Consider the following 21124-nt stretch of genomic DNA (forward strand, 5'->3'; position numbering starts at 1 on the left):
AGCTGCTTATATCTATATATATGATATACTAAAGTTAATAAACATTTTATTTTCTAATCTCCAAAAGTAGTGATGGTGCTGATGTAAAGTCATATTTTAACTGATTGAAGTCTGTCTTTGTATAAGTTTTGAGTCAGAGAAAACAAAATTGGCTATATCTATGAACCAATAAATGTGGCTTAATGTGACGTTCTATTCGCGATTTTGCCTGTGGTATTTAAGTATAGCGAACTTTTGAATCCCCAGAAAGCAAAAAAAGTTTTACTTTTCGCCTATTCGCTTTATTTGCATGAACAAAGATACGAACTATATCCCAAATTCAAATACATGTACATTATAAATAGATAAAGCCTACGACAAGGGAGAGGTTTTGATGGTAAATCAGCTCCTGACATAAACGTAAGCCATCCATTTTTCGTTAACGAGCTCCTCGATGACAATTAGATACCTATCTATATATATTTTCATAAAAATAAATCCAGAAAAGCATTATTATTAACGAATACGTCGAACAAACATGAAATTATCCTTTTAGATTAAAACCAAATAAGATATCATAAAACTAAAAGCAAATTTTAGTCAACCATCATAATTGTGCAAAATGTTGCATGCACTTTTGTCCAATTTCAGTTAGAATGGCAAAAACTAAGAAAACAAAAAACAAATCGGTATTTTTGTCTTTCTAACATTTTAAAGAATTATTACAGATTGATGAATATCATTTTAAGTAAACGTCAAAATGATAAAAATTATAACTTCAATAATCTATCCACATTACGACATCCTAAAACTCATTAGCAAGAAAATATTTCTTAATAAATACAGTACATGATATGACATCCAAATATAAAAAAATTAAAAATATCGAGGCACTTCGTTCTTACAAAAGATTTAAAAGTCTATATAATAGCCTGTGATCCTCACACGAAGAGGTTTGGCCAGATTCCTGAAAAATGAAAACGTCCGAATCACTTAAATAAAGGCAACAGAAGTATAAAGTAAAATCACAAAAATACTGAACTCAGAAGAAAATCAATTTGGAAAGTCCATAATCACATGGCAAAATCAAAAAACAAAACGCATCAAAAACGAATGGACAAAAACTGTCATATTCTGACTTGGTACAGGCATTTTCAAATGTAGAAAATGGTGGATTAAACCTGGTTCTATAGCGCTAACCCTCTCACTTTAATAACAGTCTCATCAAATTCCGCTACATTTACATGATGCGTTAAATAAACAGTCACAATTAATAAAATAGTCAAAATATGGGTACATCAGTCATCATCGTATAACAATTTTAAAAGGAACAATTTAACAGGACACAAAAACATCTACTATCTACGAACACATGGATTGATTTGAGTGTCTGACGTCAGAAAAATTATATACGTGACATAAATTTGTCGTTCAATGTGCATACAAACAATTTTAAAATTTACATAGGCAATATACGCATACAGGGTTAAAAAATCAAAAGTATGTAAGAATAAATTACAGAAATAGACCGAGATTCAAACTAGTCCAAAAGTTATACATAGAATTTATGAGAATCCAAAACTTTTAAAAGGAAATATTTAACAGGACACAAAAACATCTACTATCTACGAACACATGGATTGATTTGAGTGTCTGACGTCAGAAAAATTATATACGTCACATAAATTTGTCGTTCAATGTGCATACAAACAATTTTAAAATTTACATAGGCAATGTACGCATACAGGGTTAAAAAATCAAAAGTATGTAAGAATAAATTACAGAAATAGACCGAGATTCAAACTAGTCCAAAAGTTATACATAGAATTTATGAGAATCCAAAAATTGTTAATTCCACTACGCCATTGAATGATTTTGACGTTTGTGGTTCAACGTATATAGTAATTCATAATAGAAATATATCATAATGACATATTATTGACAAATATCATACTGACGGGATCATTTAAAGTACAGAGTCACGTTATAAGCACAAAAGAAATACACAGAGTCACATATACAAAACAAATCACCAAAAAATGAAAGCCAATACAAACACATTGACGAGATGTATAAGTACCGAGCCACGTCAAACGGATATCACATAAAACCATTCAACAGTAAAAGTAATCTTAATAATAGAACAAAAACAAATAAAAGAACAATAAAACATGTTGTTAAGATGATACACAACATCAGTACGCAGAATCTATACATCAAGACCATCGTGTATTATTTGAGAAGTTGATACGGAATATTTATCAACAAGGTCTTGGTACCTTCAAAAGAATGCTGTTTAAAACTCATAAATCCATGGACAAAAAACAAAATCGGGGTAACAAACTAAAACCGAGGGAAACGCATTTTAAAATATAAGAGGAGAACAACGACATAACACTAAAATCTAACACACACAGAAACGAACCGAGCATAACAAGACATTGTATGACCTGAAAAAGAATATATATACTTTCAAGACTCTGCTTGATCTAAATTTTTATTAAAGGGGTGTACTACATTGGCGCGCATTATCATAACATTTGCGCGCTAAAATCTTACGTTTCCTCGCAGCTTTTGAAATTGATCTAGAGGATACAACATATATAATTAAGTCTGCCTCGAGATCGTATCTTGACTAACATCTAGAAAATTGACAATAAGAGTCGGTTGAAATAAAACTTTACGCCAAAAGAGATGCTTTCAGCTTCCCAATTGTGAACTTTCCATTTCTGTATATCAACATTCAAGCAGCGCTTGCATACGAATTATGTATTTCTCAATTGGTAAGATATTCCCAAGTATTTCCTATCATGATTTCTTTGATAGAGGGTTGCAGCCTACACGGAAGCTATTGAACCAAGAGTTCAAAATAGTAAAGTTGAAATCATCCCTATACAAATTTTACCGACGCCATGACGTATCGATTGACTGTTATGGAATATCTGTTTCACATTTGATAACGGACATGTTCCTGAAGTCGTAACGACAATCCCTCTCTTGCCCTTTTAACGAATGTGACCTACCGAATGAGACTTGTTCAAGATGAGCAACCGGGTGACACATGTGGAGCAGGATCTGCTTACTCTTCCGGTGCACCCAGCGAGATCCCTCCTGTTCTGTTGGATTTCGTCTGCCTTATTTCTAGTTTTATGTGTTGTGCTTTATGTAGTATTGTTAGTCAGTTGTCTTTGTCTTTATTACCTTGGTCGTCAGTTTATTTTCGATTTATGAGTTTCAATGTCCCTATGTTATCTTTTGCCCCTCTTCTGGTTACATTTACGAGCATTCTTTCGAATGTAAACTATTTTTTTATGTCCTAATAATCTGAATATCTGAAGCTCAATATTTCAAGAAAACCCGAAATATTCTTTGTACATGAATATGTTGCATAAAATTGCTCATTGTAGTGATCGTGAAATAATTTTGTTTATAATTCTGGTACTTTTGATAAATATTTACACCACTGGGTCGATGCCACTGCTGGTGGACGTTTCGTCCCCGAGGTTATCACCAGCCCAGTAGTCAGCACTTTGGTGTTGACATGAATATCAATTATGTGGTCATATTATTAAATTTCCTGTTAACAAAACTTTGATTTTTTCGAAAAACTAAGGATTTTTTTGTCCCAGGAATAGATTAACTTAGCCGTTTTTGGCACAACATTTTGGAATTTTGGATCCTCAATGCTCTTCAACTTTGCAATTAAGTACATTTATGCGTTAAGCTATAACGGGATTTCTTATGATCACTTTACAATTGTTATAATATTCAATTTGAAAAATATATTACAATTCAATTCAATTCAACTCAATTCAATTCAATTCAAATCTTTATTGCCATAAAACTAAATATTTATAGTATGTGACACAACATAACAAAATGAAAATAAAAATAAAAAATAACAACAGGATCATTAATATACAGAATAAAAGTAAATATTTTCAGAGTCTCATGTCCTCAGTTAGATGGACTGTTTTAAAAAAGGATCCTAGCTTATTTACCTGAATGTGTGAAATTGTTATTGGTAACAAATTCATAAGTTTGTTCAAAACTCATAAAAAACTATAGTCATACTTAATACTGTTTATAATCTTTATTTATTACCTGTGTTACCTTTAAAATAAACAATTTTTAACGCATTTGAATCCCCTAATGTAATGCGCCCGAAATAAGGATTGTGTGATCCGTGCTGACATCTCTCATATATGTTGATTTGTTGATTTTTTGCAAGTATTATGTGTTCTTTGTATCATTGCTCCGTGTATGATTTTCTAATTTATATATTTCATATACACCAAATCTCTATGATATAGGTAAAAAGTCATATATATGTGTTTGGAAGCCAGGCGAGTCTAAACTATGTTGTTATTGTTTTGCTTTGGTTTTTGTTTTTATTTTAACGGGAACTGGTTCTTCTGTGTACTGTCGTTACATTAGACTCAATGTATCTTTTAAATGTAATAAAGGATGTTCACTTCTTTGTTTCAAAAATAACAAGCTGTTTTAAAAGAATGATAGTATATGAACAACGGATGTCAAACAGTAGAAAGTCCACACATTTTTGGCACTACATGGATTAAACTAGATCCGTATGTATTATGAAAAAAATCAAAAACAATAGTAGCGAACATCCTAAAGAATTTAAACCAGGATTTGAATTTTGTTTCTTTTGCAGAAGTTTTGACATTGAAACATTTCACTATCAAGATGCATATGTTCTATGGAAATCGTTATTTTAATGATATTAAGCCCATACAAACCTGCTTTTGCATGTAATTCTATTACATATGATCTCACTTGTGTTTATTAAAACCGCTAATTGCTTCAGGTTTTATTTATTAACGGGGCAGATGATTTTAAGTTTTGACATGTAAATGTACTTTAAGTTTTCTGAAAATTAAAGTTGCACTTTTATGCACTGTTTTAAACGTTATTCGTTGTTAGGTTCGTCAGAAAGAGTTGTTAAGTTATATGCTTATAGAGTTTGATGGGTCACGTTGCGCTTCCATTTGTTTTGTTTATAATTCCAGAAGCAATTAGTCCTCAAATTATTATTAATAATGAGAAAATGTTTGAAATAATTACTACGCACCGTTTGTAATAGAAAAGCATGTTCGTCTGATTGTTTATTAGTCATTGTTTATCAATCTTTTAAAACAACGAGAAATTAATACAACAAGACAACTAACGATCAGTGTATCAGAAATCGTTTGTAAATCTAAATACGATCAGAGTATATATCACATTCGAGTTATATCCTAAATACTTAATATTGGTTTTATTAATTAGGATGATTCTATGCTCTGGTGGAATAGATAAAGCTGATCGTATTAACAGAAATTTATTTCAGTATTAATTACTGTAAATCCTCATTGTAACTTACATCCGAGAATCAATTACAAACACACATTGATATTTACAGGCAAAGTAACATACAACTATACATGTCTTCTTTACCCATCTTCATTCTTACGGACATATACCACGTACAGACGATGTTTAGTTCCAACAGAAATTCCTCTGTAGGATGTACGATATTCTTATAGGAAACAGATAATCAGTTATTTACTTTTTATCTTTTATCCCTATTTTTATAGATATGGAAATAAATCATGACATTTATTAACAATTATAACTCTTCTATAAATTTTCTGGATCAAAATTATATTAATGTTTCAACATGTCTACTGGATTATAATTCAACATTCAGTAAAACTTGTGATTTGAAGTTAAATGGAAGTAATGCCTCCTCAAGTTTTAGGAATAGTTCAAGTATTTACGTTTATCCGCCAATTCCAGAAGATGGACTCATAGGATTAATCGTTTTATATTCATTGACTACTCTTTTGTCCATAGCAGGGAATTTATTTGTTGTTATTGTTTTTGCGAGGGGCCGAAGATCAAGGACAGACTTACGGATTTACCTGATTAATTTAGCAGCATCCGATTTAGTTATGGCGATATTCTGCATGCCATTTACGTTTGCGGACGTTATTTGCCAACGTTGGGTATTCCCCGATATTATGTGTCCCCTTGTCTTATTTCTACAACCCTTGTCAGTCGCAGCTAGCGTATTTACAAATATGGCAATTGGTGTAGATAGATTTATAGCCGTTATGTTTCCGTTACACCGCCGCCTGACTTACAGACGTGGAAAATACGTCATATGCATTGTTTGGATTTGTGCGATATCTTTGGCGTCGATACAGTTGTTTGTAGGTAAAACAACAAGAATCTCGAACGAAATAACTGTTTGTGACGAACATTGGCCGCCATATTTATCCCGTAAAATTTATACTGTTTTCATTTTGTTACTGACCTATATCATTCCATTAACGATACTTTCAATAACATATTTGGTCATAGGCATTATTCTTTGGAAAAGAACAGCACCAGGAAACTGCCATGTTGAACGAGATATGCATCAGCTGAGGGCAAAAATAAAGGTAATCAACAAAGTAAAGAAAGAATATTGCTTTCAAAGCTAGTCCTAAATTAAGGTTGCATTTTAAATTTGAATTACTCAAAAATAGAGAATCACATATTTAATCTTTTTAAAATAGTTTGTGCTTCATAAGAAATGGTTTATTAAAAAAATATTTTTTTCCAGTCTAAAATGTCAGTATAGGCCGAAAAATATAAATATACTTAAGTGTTTACCCTTTGAGTACATGTAACTAGAACAAATTGTAACGTTAATTTCCCCTTTAAACATTTATTTGTTCGGGTAATTGATACATCATTGGCTTTTAATTCGTATTGGGGAATGTGCGTTACTAGCGACGGTAAATACAGAAACACGTTTCAGACGCACAAACTCTAAAAAAAGTATAATTTTCATATTTCCTATATATATATTCGCTGGTAAAAGTACTTTATTATAGTCTAAATGTATAAATGTATAAATTGTGGTATTGAATCACTTGTTTTATGCCACGAATTACGTCATACAACCACGGCTATAATCTTTAACTTTATGCATTAAAAATGTTCAATAATGGTATCAAACATCGTTTTAATTCTCTGGAAATGTAAAGGATGAAATATCCCCCGCAATGTGCCTTCTTATAGTATTGATGTATCTTTTACAACTTTCATCGACTTAGTTTGTGCAAAAGTCGTTAGAAATAAAATATATTCATACAAGATATTTCCGTGTTTTGTTTGTTTGCTTCGTCGTAAATTTTTGTTTTGAAAAATTTGAAGATATTAACTTAATGGGAAACGATCCAAAACCTTTAGACGACAATCATCATGTAGCAATAATGGGAAGTAATTAAAAGCATAGTATGAGATTTAGCACCCATTTTATACCTATATACCATTATGAACCATTCGAACACGCGATGAACTAAGGTTCTCTGGAAGGGTTAGGAAGTTTTTGCTCCTATTTTACTACTCGCCATTTTACTTATGTTTAAATCCGATGTTAACTTTTAAAAGAATCGTTGTTAAGTCATTATACAGTAGGGGACTGTAAGCGGTATCTTGCCTAACTCTAAAACTTAATTAAATTTTTAACCCACTAGATATCGAAAGAGACAAAAAGAAGGAAAGCGATGTTTCTTCATTTATATTATCTTTAATCACTAACTTTCCCGAAGTTTTTGGTTTTCGGCTGAATAGATACAGACTAGCGGATAGAGTGTGTGGGAAGCACATATTCCTTCAATCTTTTTTAATTTCTTTTACAGTTTTGTACTACACACATTGATAAATTTGTTGTTGTATAAAATTAACAGTTTTTCTTTACAACTTTTCTGTACTAACGAGAAACTGAGAAATTAGAATATTGAGGTTTTTCTAGTTGTTTTAAATCGTCATGAATACCAAAACTTTTCTTTTTTGTGAAATGTCACACGAAAATGAAATTTGTAATTTTAAAATCCAATATTGAATAAATGTGTAATCTTGCGGATAAAACAGGAAATTGTGAGCCATTTATCGTTTCACGATATTGACAAAATCTTTGAGTGTATTTAAGCTCCCTTACTTTCCGTTTATTACAAATAGTCAAATAAGTTGCCGTTGTGAAGTTTTGAAAGTTAATATACGAAATACTCGAATAACTCCGGATATGTTTCTGTCGACATAATCGATATTATATTACATACTTAATGTCAGCTAATTTAGTTCAGATAGTTATTACGGAACCGTTCTTAAAAGTACAATATTTATTCCTGAAAACAGATAAAATTAACGTGCAAACACAACATGTTTTTAGGATTATTATCAATAGTTGGACATGTTACCAAAACTTTGGAAATTCATAAATAAAAAGAATAGAAATTCGGGGCGACCTACATTTGCGTGGATTTTTTAATGACAAAATGAGAAATTGTATTACGCTTCCGCGTATTTCCCCTAGTTTTTGTTTTTGTATAAATCAGCGCAAATATAGTAACTTTTCATCAGGTAAAATTTGCGCAAATGTGGATTTTTTTCGCGCAAATGTAGACGCGTCGTAAATGAACAATCGAGATCCGTCTGTGCTCATCTTTGTCTTAATGAATTGGAAATCACAGACATAATCTATAATTTAAATAAAGATAAAAGTAGAATACCGATGTATGAAATTTACAAATCGATTGAGAAAAAACAAATCCGGGTTACAAACTAAAACTGAGGGTTACACATCAAATATAAGAGGAGAACAACGACACAACACTTAAATGCAACACACAGAGAAACGAACTTTAATAAAGCAATGGTCATTTTTCTGAATTGGTACAGAACATTTTAAGAAAAATGTTGGGTTGAACCTGGTTTTGTGGCTAGCCAAACCTCCCGCTTTTGTGTCAATGTTAAATATAACATTAAAATGACAACATGACATGCCAGGTAAATACGTACCAATCCCAATTCCGTATAGTCATAATAGTATACATTTCAAGAAATCTGTATAACTTAATAATCTTCATACTTTCATGGTATTTCTCGTAAAAAATAGTTATCAAATTGTCATTGAAATTCTGACTCGTGCGTTTCTTTTATTATCAAGGAATGTCACCTCACGATATTAATAACTCATTTGAGAGGATATTCTTTAGTGAACACACTGCATATTCCCAACACCCGTTCTGCCTGGTTTGGGGACCACATACGTTGGTATTCAGCACTGCAACAGTAAACAATAATGAATATATACATACGCAAAAAGTGTACCAGTTCACTGATTCGATATAAATACTTTAATTTACCCTGAAATTAAACAAAAACTATAGTTTTTTTTCCGTAGATAATGTACAAAACATATTCTTTGTGAAAATGAAATGACGGTTGACCTGCTTGTTTCAAGATACAAGCATTTGAGGGAGAATATGTGTTTATGGGGGAAAAAATTCTTTCGGATCATTTGAAATGTATATGTAGTAATGAGAGTAAACGAAAAGAATATATAAGATAAAAATCTGAAAAAAATCTTTACCAGGATGGATTTCAGTTTGAAGGTTTTTTTTAACTTGGCAAACTATTGTGCTTTTCAAGCTAATGGAAACAAATCGGTAGACCATGTCCTGTTTAAACGATTTTTTGGAGGTCAAATATCGCCTAAGTAAAGAAATGTCTAGTGCCCTGTGATTTTGTGTTTACTTATTATATGAATAGATACTGCCATTCAAAAAGAGATGATGATTATAATTGTATAATGTTTCAGGTCACTTGTTATTCATAGTAATTAGGACAAGAACCTTTCTCTTTCTAGCAGACTACGAATGACATTTAAATATCTAATATTATTTTATTATAGTACAAAATTGTATCTCAAGGGTCTTTTAAATTGCAGTGATTGTTTATTTTTACTTTTTGACAATGTATTCCACCTGCTGCCTTGTCATATGACGTCATTGCGTCTTGTTGTAATATACGTAGAACATGTTGTTTATGGAGTTGACGTCATATTCAACAAGTAGAAAGACTTCCTCTGGTGAAATACAGATTGCAAATCAACGTGCTTTCTTTGATCAAAAATGTATTTACTATATATCAAAACGTATACTGAAATATTAATGAAACAGAGCAATGTCATTTATTATGTGAATGATTAGAATAAAATGACTACTTCTGAAATGTATCAAGCAACATTTAGGATGTAACATTCTTAACCACCAATCATTTTAGTTTAAAATCGTATATTTTTATTATAAAATCAAAATATAAAAAACCGTGAGAAGTTCAATTATACTTGGAAGTCTCATAACAAACCCGGAAACAAGTATTGAAATTTTTATATGAATCCGTCTCAACTGATTGATATATGTTTGAGATTTTCTACTTAGTTATTTTGTAACGTCTTTGCCATCTGATACAAAATAATGACAGAAGATTTACTTTAGTTCTAGGTCAAAACTTCAGAATAAAGAAAAATAGGTTAAACAAACAGATAATAATTGGGTTTAAGAGTATAAAGAATAACGGCAAAAATCAAAGAATTGGCTCACAATATTCTTGTTACAGAAATACGGAATACAGTTATCAAGTATTAATAGAAAAGCCGTTTTTTTTTAAAGATAAATAATTATGAGCGGAAAAAATGAAGAATACAAACATGAAGGACCCCACTCCCCCTCCACCAATACCCCTAATTGTTGTGCAATATGAACCTATCAAAAACGCGATGAATCAAGGTTCTCCGGAAGGGTTCAAAGATCCGACTCCTCTCAAACTACCCGCCATTTTACTTGTATTGAAATCCGATGATAACTTTTTTTTAAATTAAGTCATTATACAGTAGGTGATTTAAAGTGGTATCTTAATAACTTAATTCAATTTTTAAATCACTAGAAATCGACATAGACGAAATTAACAACAGCGATGTATATTCATTTCTTTTACAGTTTTGTACTACGAACATTGCTAAATATTTTTTTCTTAACATAACTGTTTTTTGGTACAACAGTTCTGTTTTCATGTTAAAGGAATGAGAGCATTGAGGTTTTCGAGTTGTTTAAAATCATCATGATTTCGAAAACTGTGTAATTTCACGCGAAAAGGAGATTTGCAACTCTAAAGTTCAATACTGAGTATTTACGTTACCTTGTGGATCAAACAGGGGAAATGAGCCATTTATCTTATCGCGACCAAATGGTTGAGCGTGTTTGAGTTAAACTCCCTACTTTCACATGCTTTTCAAAAAGTCAAAAGTGTAATCAAGTTTTGAAAGTTGATAAGCGAAATACTCGAATTACTCTGAATGTTTTTTGTTGAAATGATTCGATAATTTAATACATACTTAATCGCAGTTAATTTAGATTATGGAAAACGTTCTAAAATAATCACATAATATTCTTTTCTGAAAAACTGATGACATGTTAACAACGACCACAACACATGTTTCTTTGGAAACTCTCAATAGGGTGCGCTATTACAATGTACCAAAGGTTTATGAAATGTTTCATAGCATAAAAATTCAAAGATTATAAATGAGAAAAATACAAACCTGTCTATGCAAGAGAAGTACTGTAAGATGTATCACGGTCACATAGTTGTATCTATTGGAATCAGAGACAAAGTTTATAGTTCAAATTTTCCCAAGTCCGAAGGACTAGTTACTATTTAGTTTTCTTGTTGAATGGTTAAAAGTTGATTGTTTTTTTCTGCTATGTAATAACTTTCATTGCCACGTTTTCATAGTTTCTTAGTATTTCTGGTAAAAAATGGGTATTCCATTGACATTAAAATTCTTGCTCATAAGCTTCTTCTATTCTCAAGGAATTTCCAATTTCGAAAGCACTAACTTATTTGAGTAGATAGTTTTTATTGAATAGAACTGCATGTTCCCAACACCCATGTTACGTAGTTTGAGGATCACATAGGTTGATATATTTTTTTTCAATTCAAATCTTTATTGCCATAAAACTTCATATTTATAGTATGTGACACAACATAACAAAATGAATATAAAAAATAACAACAAGATCATTATTAATTTACACATAATTGAAACAGAAAAAAGTAATACTTATACTAGCGCAAAAAAGTGAAGCAATATTCCGAGTGGAGGATTACTTAATGATTCTTGAAATTTAACAAAAACGTATTTTTTCCCGTAGATAATGTACAAATAAAACAAATTTATGATAAACAAAAAAGTCGGTCGATCTGCTTGTTTTCATTTGTATAGAAATAGATATTATTTAATAGAAAACATGTCTATCGGATCATTAGAAATGTGAAGATAGAAATGAATACAACGAAAATAATATTAGATTCAGAATTCGGTATATAATTTCATCAGGATGAATTTTTGTTAATAGAATTATTTCATCGAGGCAAAATACTCTGGATTTAAATCAACGAAATACATCGATAGACCTTTTACTTTCAAAAAGTTTTTTTTTGGGTCCAAATATCGTCTTATGGTATTCAAGGTGCCAATGCTATGTGATTTTGTCTTTTACTTATTGTATGAACATATACTGACTGTTCATGAAAGACCTTTGTTGTAAGGATTTTGATTATTTTCCAGGTCATGAGTTACTTATAGATATTTTGATAAATCATATCTCTTCCTACGGGTACTATTTAAAAACTGATCTAATTTCATTATAGTACAAAATTGTATCCCATGGGTCTTATATCTTGCAGTGAAGGTATATTTTTACTTTTCGAAAATATATTCCACCTGCTGCCTAGTCACATGACGTCATTGTCTTGTTGTTATATACGTAGATAATGTTGATTATGGAGTAGACGTCATATTTAACGAGTAGGAGGACTTCCACTGGTGCAATAGTCTCGCAAATCAACGGGCTTTCTGTAATCATAAACAAATCTCCTAGATTAAAACTTATACTGAAATATGAAACCTAGCAATGTGATTTATTCTTTGAAAATATAATAAATGACTAATTCTGATCTATATTTAGGAAAATTCAACGTCTTTTATACAATGAACTCATTTAATTTAAAATCTTACCTCATTATCAACAAAAGTTATAATAATTAACAGCATAGAAGTACAATTCTATTAAGAAGACTAAAATAAGATCCGGAAACAAGTTTTGAAAAAATACCGTCTAAACTGATTGATAACACTCTCAGATTTTCGACTTTGAACACCCAAATTAGTTATTTTGTAAAGTCTTCGCCATCTGTTACCTAATAATGGCCGTAGATGTACTTTTGTTGAGTTTCATTGTCAATTTAATAATTCCCAATAATTGCAAATATGTAGGTTGCATTTCTGTAAATGTTGACAATGCATTTTCCCATATGAACTCCTTTTACGACTAAAACTGTACCACTTTTACTATCATGCTATGAAGTTTTGAAGAAAAAAAATCTTATCCTAGAATTGAAAGTTCATATGCACCACAATTTTTTTCAAAGGCCAGAATTTAGGGCAGTGCGGCATATTTTCAACTTTTATATGCCCTGAACTTCTCAGAGTTTAAACTAACAATAATGTTCTTAACTACCCCTACCTTGAATGAAAGGTTACCACAAGTTTCGCTGTAAACAACATGCACATGCTTATTTACTGGTAACATTCCCAAGTTATGTCTCTGCGAGATGGAACAAAGAGAGCATAACTGGGAACCAGTATGTAAACAAAATTAATTTTCTATAAATATTCAAGATCTCCCCAAAAGAGGCGTGTTTTGAGAAACAGCTGTAATTACAAAGTGCAATCTGTATACAACAAATTTAGTCTTAACTGCTATTGTTTCATCCCTTCAGTATCGACATTATTTAAGAAACAAACCATTCTAAATTGTCCGTAAATAAATTTTGAACTGCATTAGCCAGAGTTGGTCTGATAGGAGTTTTACATGACGGAGTGTCTATTCGTCCGGCTAGCCGGACGAATAGTTAAAAATCTCTATTCGTCCGGCCATCCGTCTGAGGATGCGCAAATCTTCAATATCAATAAAAGCGTCATGTGATGCGGAAAGTGTCCCGGATGAGGTGTCGGATAACACACGCGGTGTCGGATAACACACGCGCGGATTCAATGGATGTTTTGAGAATTGGAGATCGTATTTTATATTTAAAGATGTCATAGAGAGAATGTGATTGCTTTAAACAAATGTAAGTGATTCAAGAACAATAGCGTGTACATGTTAACCGTGAGGAATAAGCCTGAAATCAAAGTGAAATTGATGATTTAACCCCATTTACCTTATCATGCTTATGGAGACAAAACGCATTCGGAAAAAAATACTATATCAAACTTGCTTGGATGCATTATTTTCAAGTTATACTACAACGGAGATAAATGAACATACGGATATGCCTTGACTGGGAATAAGACACCAGGGTTGGTGTACCCCCCTTTTTTCTTGTGTATCTAATATACATTTTTTTCTAAAACAATCTTATCGAAAACACAATCCTACTTTTTGGGACAGGTTACACATGCCTGCCCTTTTCTCTAATTTCCTATGAATTAAAAATCGCCGAACAATTTAAATGAAGAATCGTGCATAATCATATGAGGACCTTACTTTAACCAAACATCACAGAAACAATAAATTCAGGATCTTTTGGAATCAAAGATAAAGCCAATAATGATTGGCCCGACTATTTACCTTACATTGGATTAATAGGCAGAACTACAAAAGAGAGAAGAGAGAATCATCCCCCTCCCTTTTCCTACCCAAATTCCTTTAGAATATTAGAATAAAAAAAACCTGAATCAAATTGGTTTTTTTTTTTATTTATTAGAATTAGAACATAAAACGATGTTAGACAATATAATTATTTTAAACAACTCGTGCTTTATTTAAAACCTTCAAAACACGATGCTATATCTTCATCCTTATATTTTTGGCCGGACAAATAGCGAAAAACCGTAAAAAATGCTATTTGTCCGGCTTGACGGATGAATAGACATTTTTGACTATTCGTCCGGCTAGCCGGACAAATAGCCACTGCCTTTACATGACTGTCATACAAGCGAGAGGATTATATAGCTTTAAAACATAGATTAATGTACCACTTTTTAAATAAGGAAATGCATGTACCGTGTCATGAATATGGCAGCTGCTTTCCATTCATTTGATGTGATTGACTTTTGTTAAGGGTCTTTATAAAAGGTACTTTTTGTTATTTTACTTTTTTGTACATTTGTTTGCTATTTCTTTTGATTTTCTTGGTCATTGCTCTTTGTCTGTTCTTAAATATTATCATTAGCTTTCAGGTATTTGGCTTTGAGTGTTCCTGGTGATTGATAATCAGAAAAGCGCTCCAGGTTACAATACACCATTAGATTTTATGGGCGCAGCCATTTTATGAGCATAACATGGTATTCAGAATTAAGAGTATGGCCAATCCTGATTGGTCGATATGTGCGCCCGTTATTTTTTATTATTAGAGACTTCGTGCACTCTGCTTTATACAAAAGGCAAAATAAAAATTATTCCGTAGCACTAAAGGCACTGAGATGACTTTTCAACGCTAGGACAAGACACGTATTTTTAAGGGCAAAATTGATAGGCATGGGAGATAAGTACAAAATACGCTAAGAAAAGCAACGCGACCCTATATTTTTTGGACTAAAAAATACTGTCCTAATAACTTTTCTTTGATTCTAGCAAGGTTTCGTTAAAAAAATCAACTTTCTAAAGTCTGTATCTCGAAAAAGGCTACCATTGTCGCCTATGGGGAAATTAATTGTTTATTTCAATCTATACAGCATAGATATTTTTTTATCATAGTGCTCAAAAAGTGTCAAAAACAGTCATTTTACTTGACATTTGATGCGAAACCGTATTTTTTTGTGACAAATCATATATTGATTATCAAGTTTTTAAGCTATAGTCTGTTTCATATTCGTATTGCGTTTTACCTTAGAAAAAAGGGTGGGCTCGACTTTTGACTTACTGTGGAACGAATATGTCATTTTCTGATGTTCTGCTGATTTGTTCGAATAGAGCAAGTACACATCTAGAGTTTGTGAATATAAATCGATTTTTTAAACATAACAATCCTGACCCAAGTGCTGTTATCAAAATTACCAAATTCAGCGAAAATGTACGGAAATGATCTCCTTCGAACATTGAAATGTTCACACGAATAACAAACTAAAAGAATAAAATAAGCATGCCATTTTGTAGTTAACAAACAGTTATCGATGTCAAAACACAAATATTTACACATATTTCATATTTTGAGATGCTATAGTCTGTTTCCAAAATGTACTTTTATACGAAAATGGTTTCATTTAAAATTGTTGTTCAAAATTCACCGTAGTAGTTATATATTAGATTGGTTTTGGTATCAATATAATCAGTACATGATGATATATAAAGAATCATTGGAGAAAGTGGGCATAATCTTCAGTCCCTTTTTAACAGAACCGCATTTACTCAAAAAAACAAATTTTTTTCTTCACATTTTTCGACTGGGGTCACCTCCGATAAAAAATTGTGAAAATTCAGAGAGTAAAGCCAGAACGGTTTGAAGATGATTTATTTGTGGCATATATATTTGTGCATCTAACGCACTATGAATTGCACAATACAAGAAAGTATTAAATACCGTATAGGTTACAATACACCATTAGATTTTATGGGCGCAGCCATTTTATGAGCATAATATGGTATTCAGAATTAAGAGTATGGCCAATCCTGATTGGTCGATATGTGCGCCCGTTATTTTTTATTATTAGAGACTTCGTGCACTCTGCTTTATACAAAAGGCAAAATAAAAATTATTCCGTAGCACTAAAGGCACTGAGATGACTTTTCAACGCTAGGACAAGACACGTATTTTTAAGGGCAAAATTGATAGGCATGGGAGATAAGTACAAAATACGCTAAGAAAAGCAACGCGACCCTATATTTTTTGGACTAAAAAATACTGTCCTAATAACTTTTCTTTGATTCTAGCAAGGTTTCGTTAAAAAAATCAACTTTCTAAAGTCTGTATCTCGAAAAAGGCTACCATTGTCGCCTATGGGGAAATTAATTGTTTATTTCAATCTATACAGCATAGATATTTTTTTATCATAGTGCTCAAAAAGTGTCAAAAACAGTCATTTTACTTGACATTTGATGCGAAACCGTATTTTTTGGTGACAAATCATATATTGATTATCAAGTTTTTAAGCTATAGTCTGTTTCATATTCGTATTGCGTTTTACCTTAGAAAAAAGGGTGGGCTCGACTTTTGACTTACTGTGGAACGAATATGTCATTTTCTGATGTTCTGCTGATTTGTTCGAATAGAGCAAGTACACATCTAGAGTTTGTGAATATAAATCGATTTTTTAAACATAACAATCCTGACCCAAGTGCTGTTATCAAAATTACCAAATTCAGCGAAAATGTACGGAAATGATCTCCTTCGAACATTGAAATGTTCACACGAATAACAAACTAAAAGAATAAAATAAGCATGCCATTTTGTAGTTAACAAACAGTTATCGATGTCAAAACACAAATATTTACACATATTTCATATTTTGAGATGCTATAGTCTGTTTCCAAAATGTACTTTTATACGAAAATGGTTTCATTTAAAATTGTTGTTCAAAATTCACCGTAGTAGTTATATATTAGATTGGTTTTGGTATCAATATAATCAGTACATGATGATATATAAAGAATCATTGGAGAAAGTGGGCATAATCTTCAGTCCCTTTTTAACAGAACCGCATTTACTCAAAAAAACAAATTTTTTTCTTCACATTTTTCGACTGGGGTCACCTCCGATAAAAAATTGTGAAAATTCAGAGAGTAAAGCCAGAACGGTTTGAAGATGATTTATTTGTGGCATATATATTTGTGCATCTAACGCACTATGAATTGCACAATACAAGAAAGTATTAAATACCGTATAGGTTACAATACACCATTAGATTTTATGGGCGCAGCCATTTTATGAGCATAACATGGTATTCAGAATTAAGAGTATGGCCAATCCTGATTGGTCGATATGTGCGCCCGTTATTTTTTATTATTAGAGACTTCGTGCACTCTGCTTTATACAAAAGGCAAAATAAAAATTATTCCGTAGCACTAAAGGCACTGAGATGACTTTTCAACGCTAGGACAAGACACGTATTTTTAAGGGCAAAATTGATAGGCATGGGAGATAAGTACAAAATACGCTAAGAAAAGCAACGCGACCCTATATTTTTTGGACTAAAAAATACTGTCCTAATAACTTTTCTTTGATTCTAGCAAGGTTTCGTTAAAAAAATCAACTTTCTAAAGTCTGTATCTCGAAAAAGGCTACCATTGTCGCCTATGGGGAAATTAATTGTTTATTTCAATCTATACAGCATAGATATTTTTTTATCATAGTGCTCAAAAAGTGTCAAAAACAGTCATTTTACTTGACATTTGATGCGAAACCGTATTTTTTGGTGACAAATCATATATTGATTATCAAGTTTTTAAGCTATAGTCTGTTTCATATTCGTATTGCGTTTTACCTTAGAAAAAAGGGTGGGCTCGACTTTTGACTTACTGTGGAACGAATATGTCATTTTCTGATGTTCTGCTGATTTGTTCGAATAGAGCAAGTACACATCTAGAGTTTGTGAATATAAATCGATTTTTTAAACATAACAATCCTGACCCAAGTGCTGTTATCAAAATTACCAAATTCAGCGAAAATGTACGGAAATGATCTCCTTCGAACATTGAAATGTTCACACGAATAACAAACTAAAAGAATAAAATAAGCATGCCATTTTGTAGTTAACAAACAGTTATCGATGTCAAAACACAAATATTTACACATATTTCATATTTTGAGATGCTATAGTCTGTTTCCAAAATGTACTTTTATACGAAAATGGTTTCATTTAAAATTGTTGTTCAAAATTCACCGTAGTAGTTATATATTAGATTGGTTTTGGTATCAATATAATCAGTACATGATGATATATAAAGAATCATTGGAGAAAGTGGGCATAATCTTCAGTCCCTTTTTAACAGAACCGCATTTACTCAAAAAAACAAATTTTTTTCTTCACATTTTTCGACTGGGGTCACCTCCGATAAAAAATTGTGAAAATTCAGAGAGTAAAGCCAGAACGGTTTGAAGATGATTTATTTGTGGCATATATATTTGTGCATCTAACGCACTATGAATTGCACAATACAAGAAAGTATTAAATACCGTATACAGCATAGATATTTTTTTATCATAGTGCTCAAAAAGTGTCAAAAACAGTCATTTTACTTGACATTTGATGCGAAACCGTATTTTTTGGTGACAAATCATATATTGATTATCAAGTTTTTAAGCTATAGTCTGTTTCATATTCGTATTGCGTTTTACCTTAGAAAAAAGGGTGGGCTCGACTTTTGACTTACTGTGGAACGAATATGTCATTTTCTGATGTTCTGCTGATTTGTTCGAATAGAGCAAGTACACATCTAGAGTTTGTGAATATAAATCGATTTTTTAAACATAACAATCCTGACCCAAGTGCTGTTATCAAAATTACCAAATTCAGCGAAAATGTACGGAAATGATCTCCTTCGAACATTGAAATGTTCACACGAATAACAAACTAAAAGAATAAAATAAGCATGCCATTTTGTAGTTAACAAACAGTTATCGATGTCAAAACACAAATATTTACACATATTTCATATTTTGAGATGCTATAGTCTGTTTCCAAAATGTACTTTTATACGAAAATGGTTTCATTTAAAATTGTTGTTCAAAATTCACCGTAGTAGTTATATATTAGATTGGTTTTGGTATCAATATAATCAGTACATGATGATATATAAAGAATCATTGGAGAAAGTGGGCATAATCTTCAGTCCCTTTTTAACAGAACCGCATTTACTCAAAAAAACAAATTTTTTTCTTCACATTTTTCGACTGGGGTCACCTCCGATAAAAAATTGTGAAAATTCAGAGAGTAAAGCCAGAACGGTTTGAAGATGATTTATTTGTGGCATATATATTTGTGCATCTAACGCACTATGAATTGCACAATACAAGAAAGTATTAAATACCGTATAGGTTACAATACACCATTAGATTTTATGGGCGCAGCCATTTTATGAGCATAACATGGTATTCAGAATTAAGAGTATGGCCAATCCTGATTGGTCGATATGTGCGCCCGTTATTTTTTATTATTAGAGACTTCGTGCACTCTGCTTTATACAAAAGGCAAAATAAAAATTATTCCGTAGCACTAAAGGCACTGAGATGACTTTTCAACGCTAGGACAAGACACGTATTTTTAAGGGCAAAATTGATAGGCATGGGAGATAAGTACAAAATACGCTAAGAAAAGCAACGCGACCCTATATTTTTTGGACTAAAAAATACTGTCCTAATAACTTTTCTTTGATTCTAGCAAGGTTTCGTTAAAAAAATCAACTTTCTAAAGTCTGTATCTCGAAAAAGGCTACCATTGTCGCCTATGGGGAAATTAATTGTTTATTTCAATCTATACAGCATAGATATTTTTTTATCATAGTGCTCAAAAAGTGTCAAAAACAGTCATTTTACTTGACATTTGATGCGAAACCGTATTTTTTGGTGACAAATCATATATTGATTATCAAGTTTTTAAGCTATAGTCTGTTTCATATTCGTATTGCGTTTTACCTTAGAAAAAAGGGTGGGCTCGACTTTTGACTTACTGTGGAACGAATATGTCATTTTCTGATGTTCTGCTGATTTGTTCGAATAGAGCAAGTACACATCTAGAGTTTGTGAATATAAATCGATTTTTTAAACATAACAATCCTGACCCAAGTGCTGTTATCAAAATTACCAAATTCAGCGAAAATGTACGGAAATGATCTCCTTCGAACATTGAAATGTTCACACGAATAACAAACTAAAAGAATAAAATAAGCATGCCATTTTGTAGTTAACAAACAGTTATCGATGTCAAAACACAAATATTTACACATATTTCATATTTTGAGATGCTATAGTCTGTTTCCAAAATGTACTTTTATACGAAAATGGTTTCATTTAAAATTGTTGTTCAAAATTCACCGTAGTAGTTATATATTAGATTGGTTTTGGTATCAATATAATCAGTACATGATGATATATAAAGAATCATTGGAGAAAGTGGGCATAATCTTCAGTCCCTTTTTAACAGAACCGCATTTACTCAAAAAAACAAATTTTTTTCTTCACATTTTTCGACTGGGGTCACCTCCGATAAAAAATTGTGCAAATTCAGAGAGTAAAGCCAGAACGGTTT

The 21124-nt window shown here is 31.6% G+C and overlaps 1 protein-coding gene across 1 annotated transcript in view; it reads left to right on the plus strand.

The window, feature by feature from the left end:
• The first annotated feature begins 5408 nt into the window (after window positions 1-5408).
• LOC134724670 (prolactin-releasing peptide receptor-like) overlaps window positions 5409-21124 on the plus strand; it is a 32416-nt gene continuing 16700 nt past the window's right edge. The window contains exon 1 of the mRNA XM_063587837.1: window positions 5409-6425. Coding sequence (XP_063443907.1) covers window positions 5592-6425 — 834 coding nt within the window. The 5' untranslated portion in view covers window positions 5409-5591. The remainder of the gene's footprint in view (window positions 6426-21124) is intronic.

The sequence above is a fragment of the Mytilus trossulus genome, chromosome 7 (assembly GCF_036588685.1).
Source record: "Mytilus trossulus isolate FHL-02 chromosome 7, PNRI_Mtr1.1.1.hap1, whole genome shotgun sequence".
In the NCBI taxonomy this organism is placed as follows: Eukaryota; Metazoa; Mollusca; class Bivalvia; order Mytilida; family Mytilidae; genus Mytilus; species Mytilus trossulus.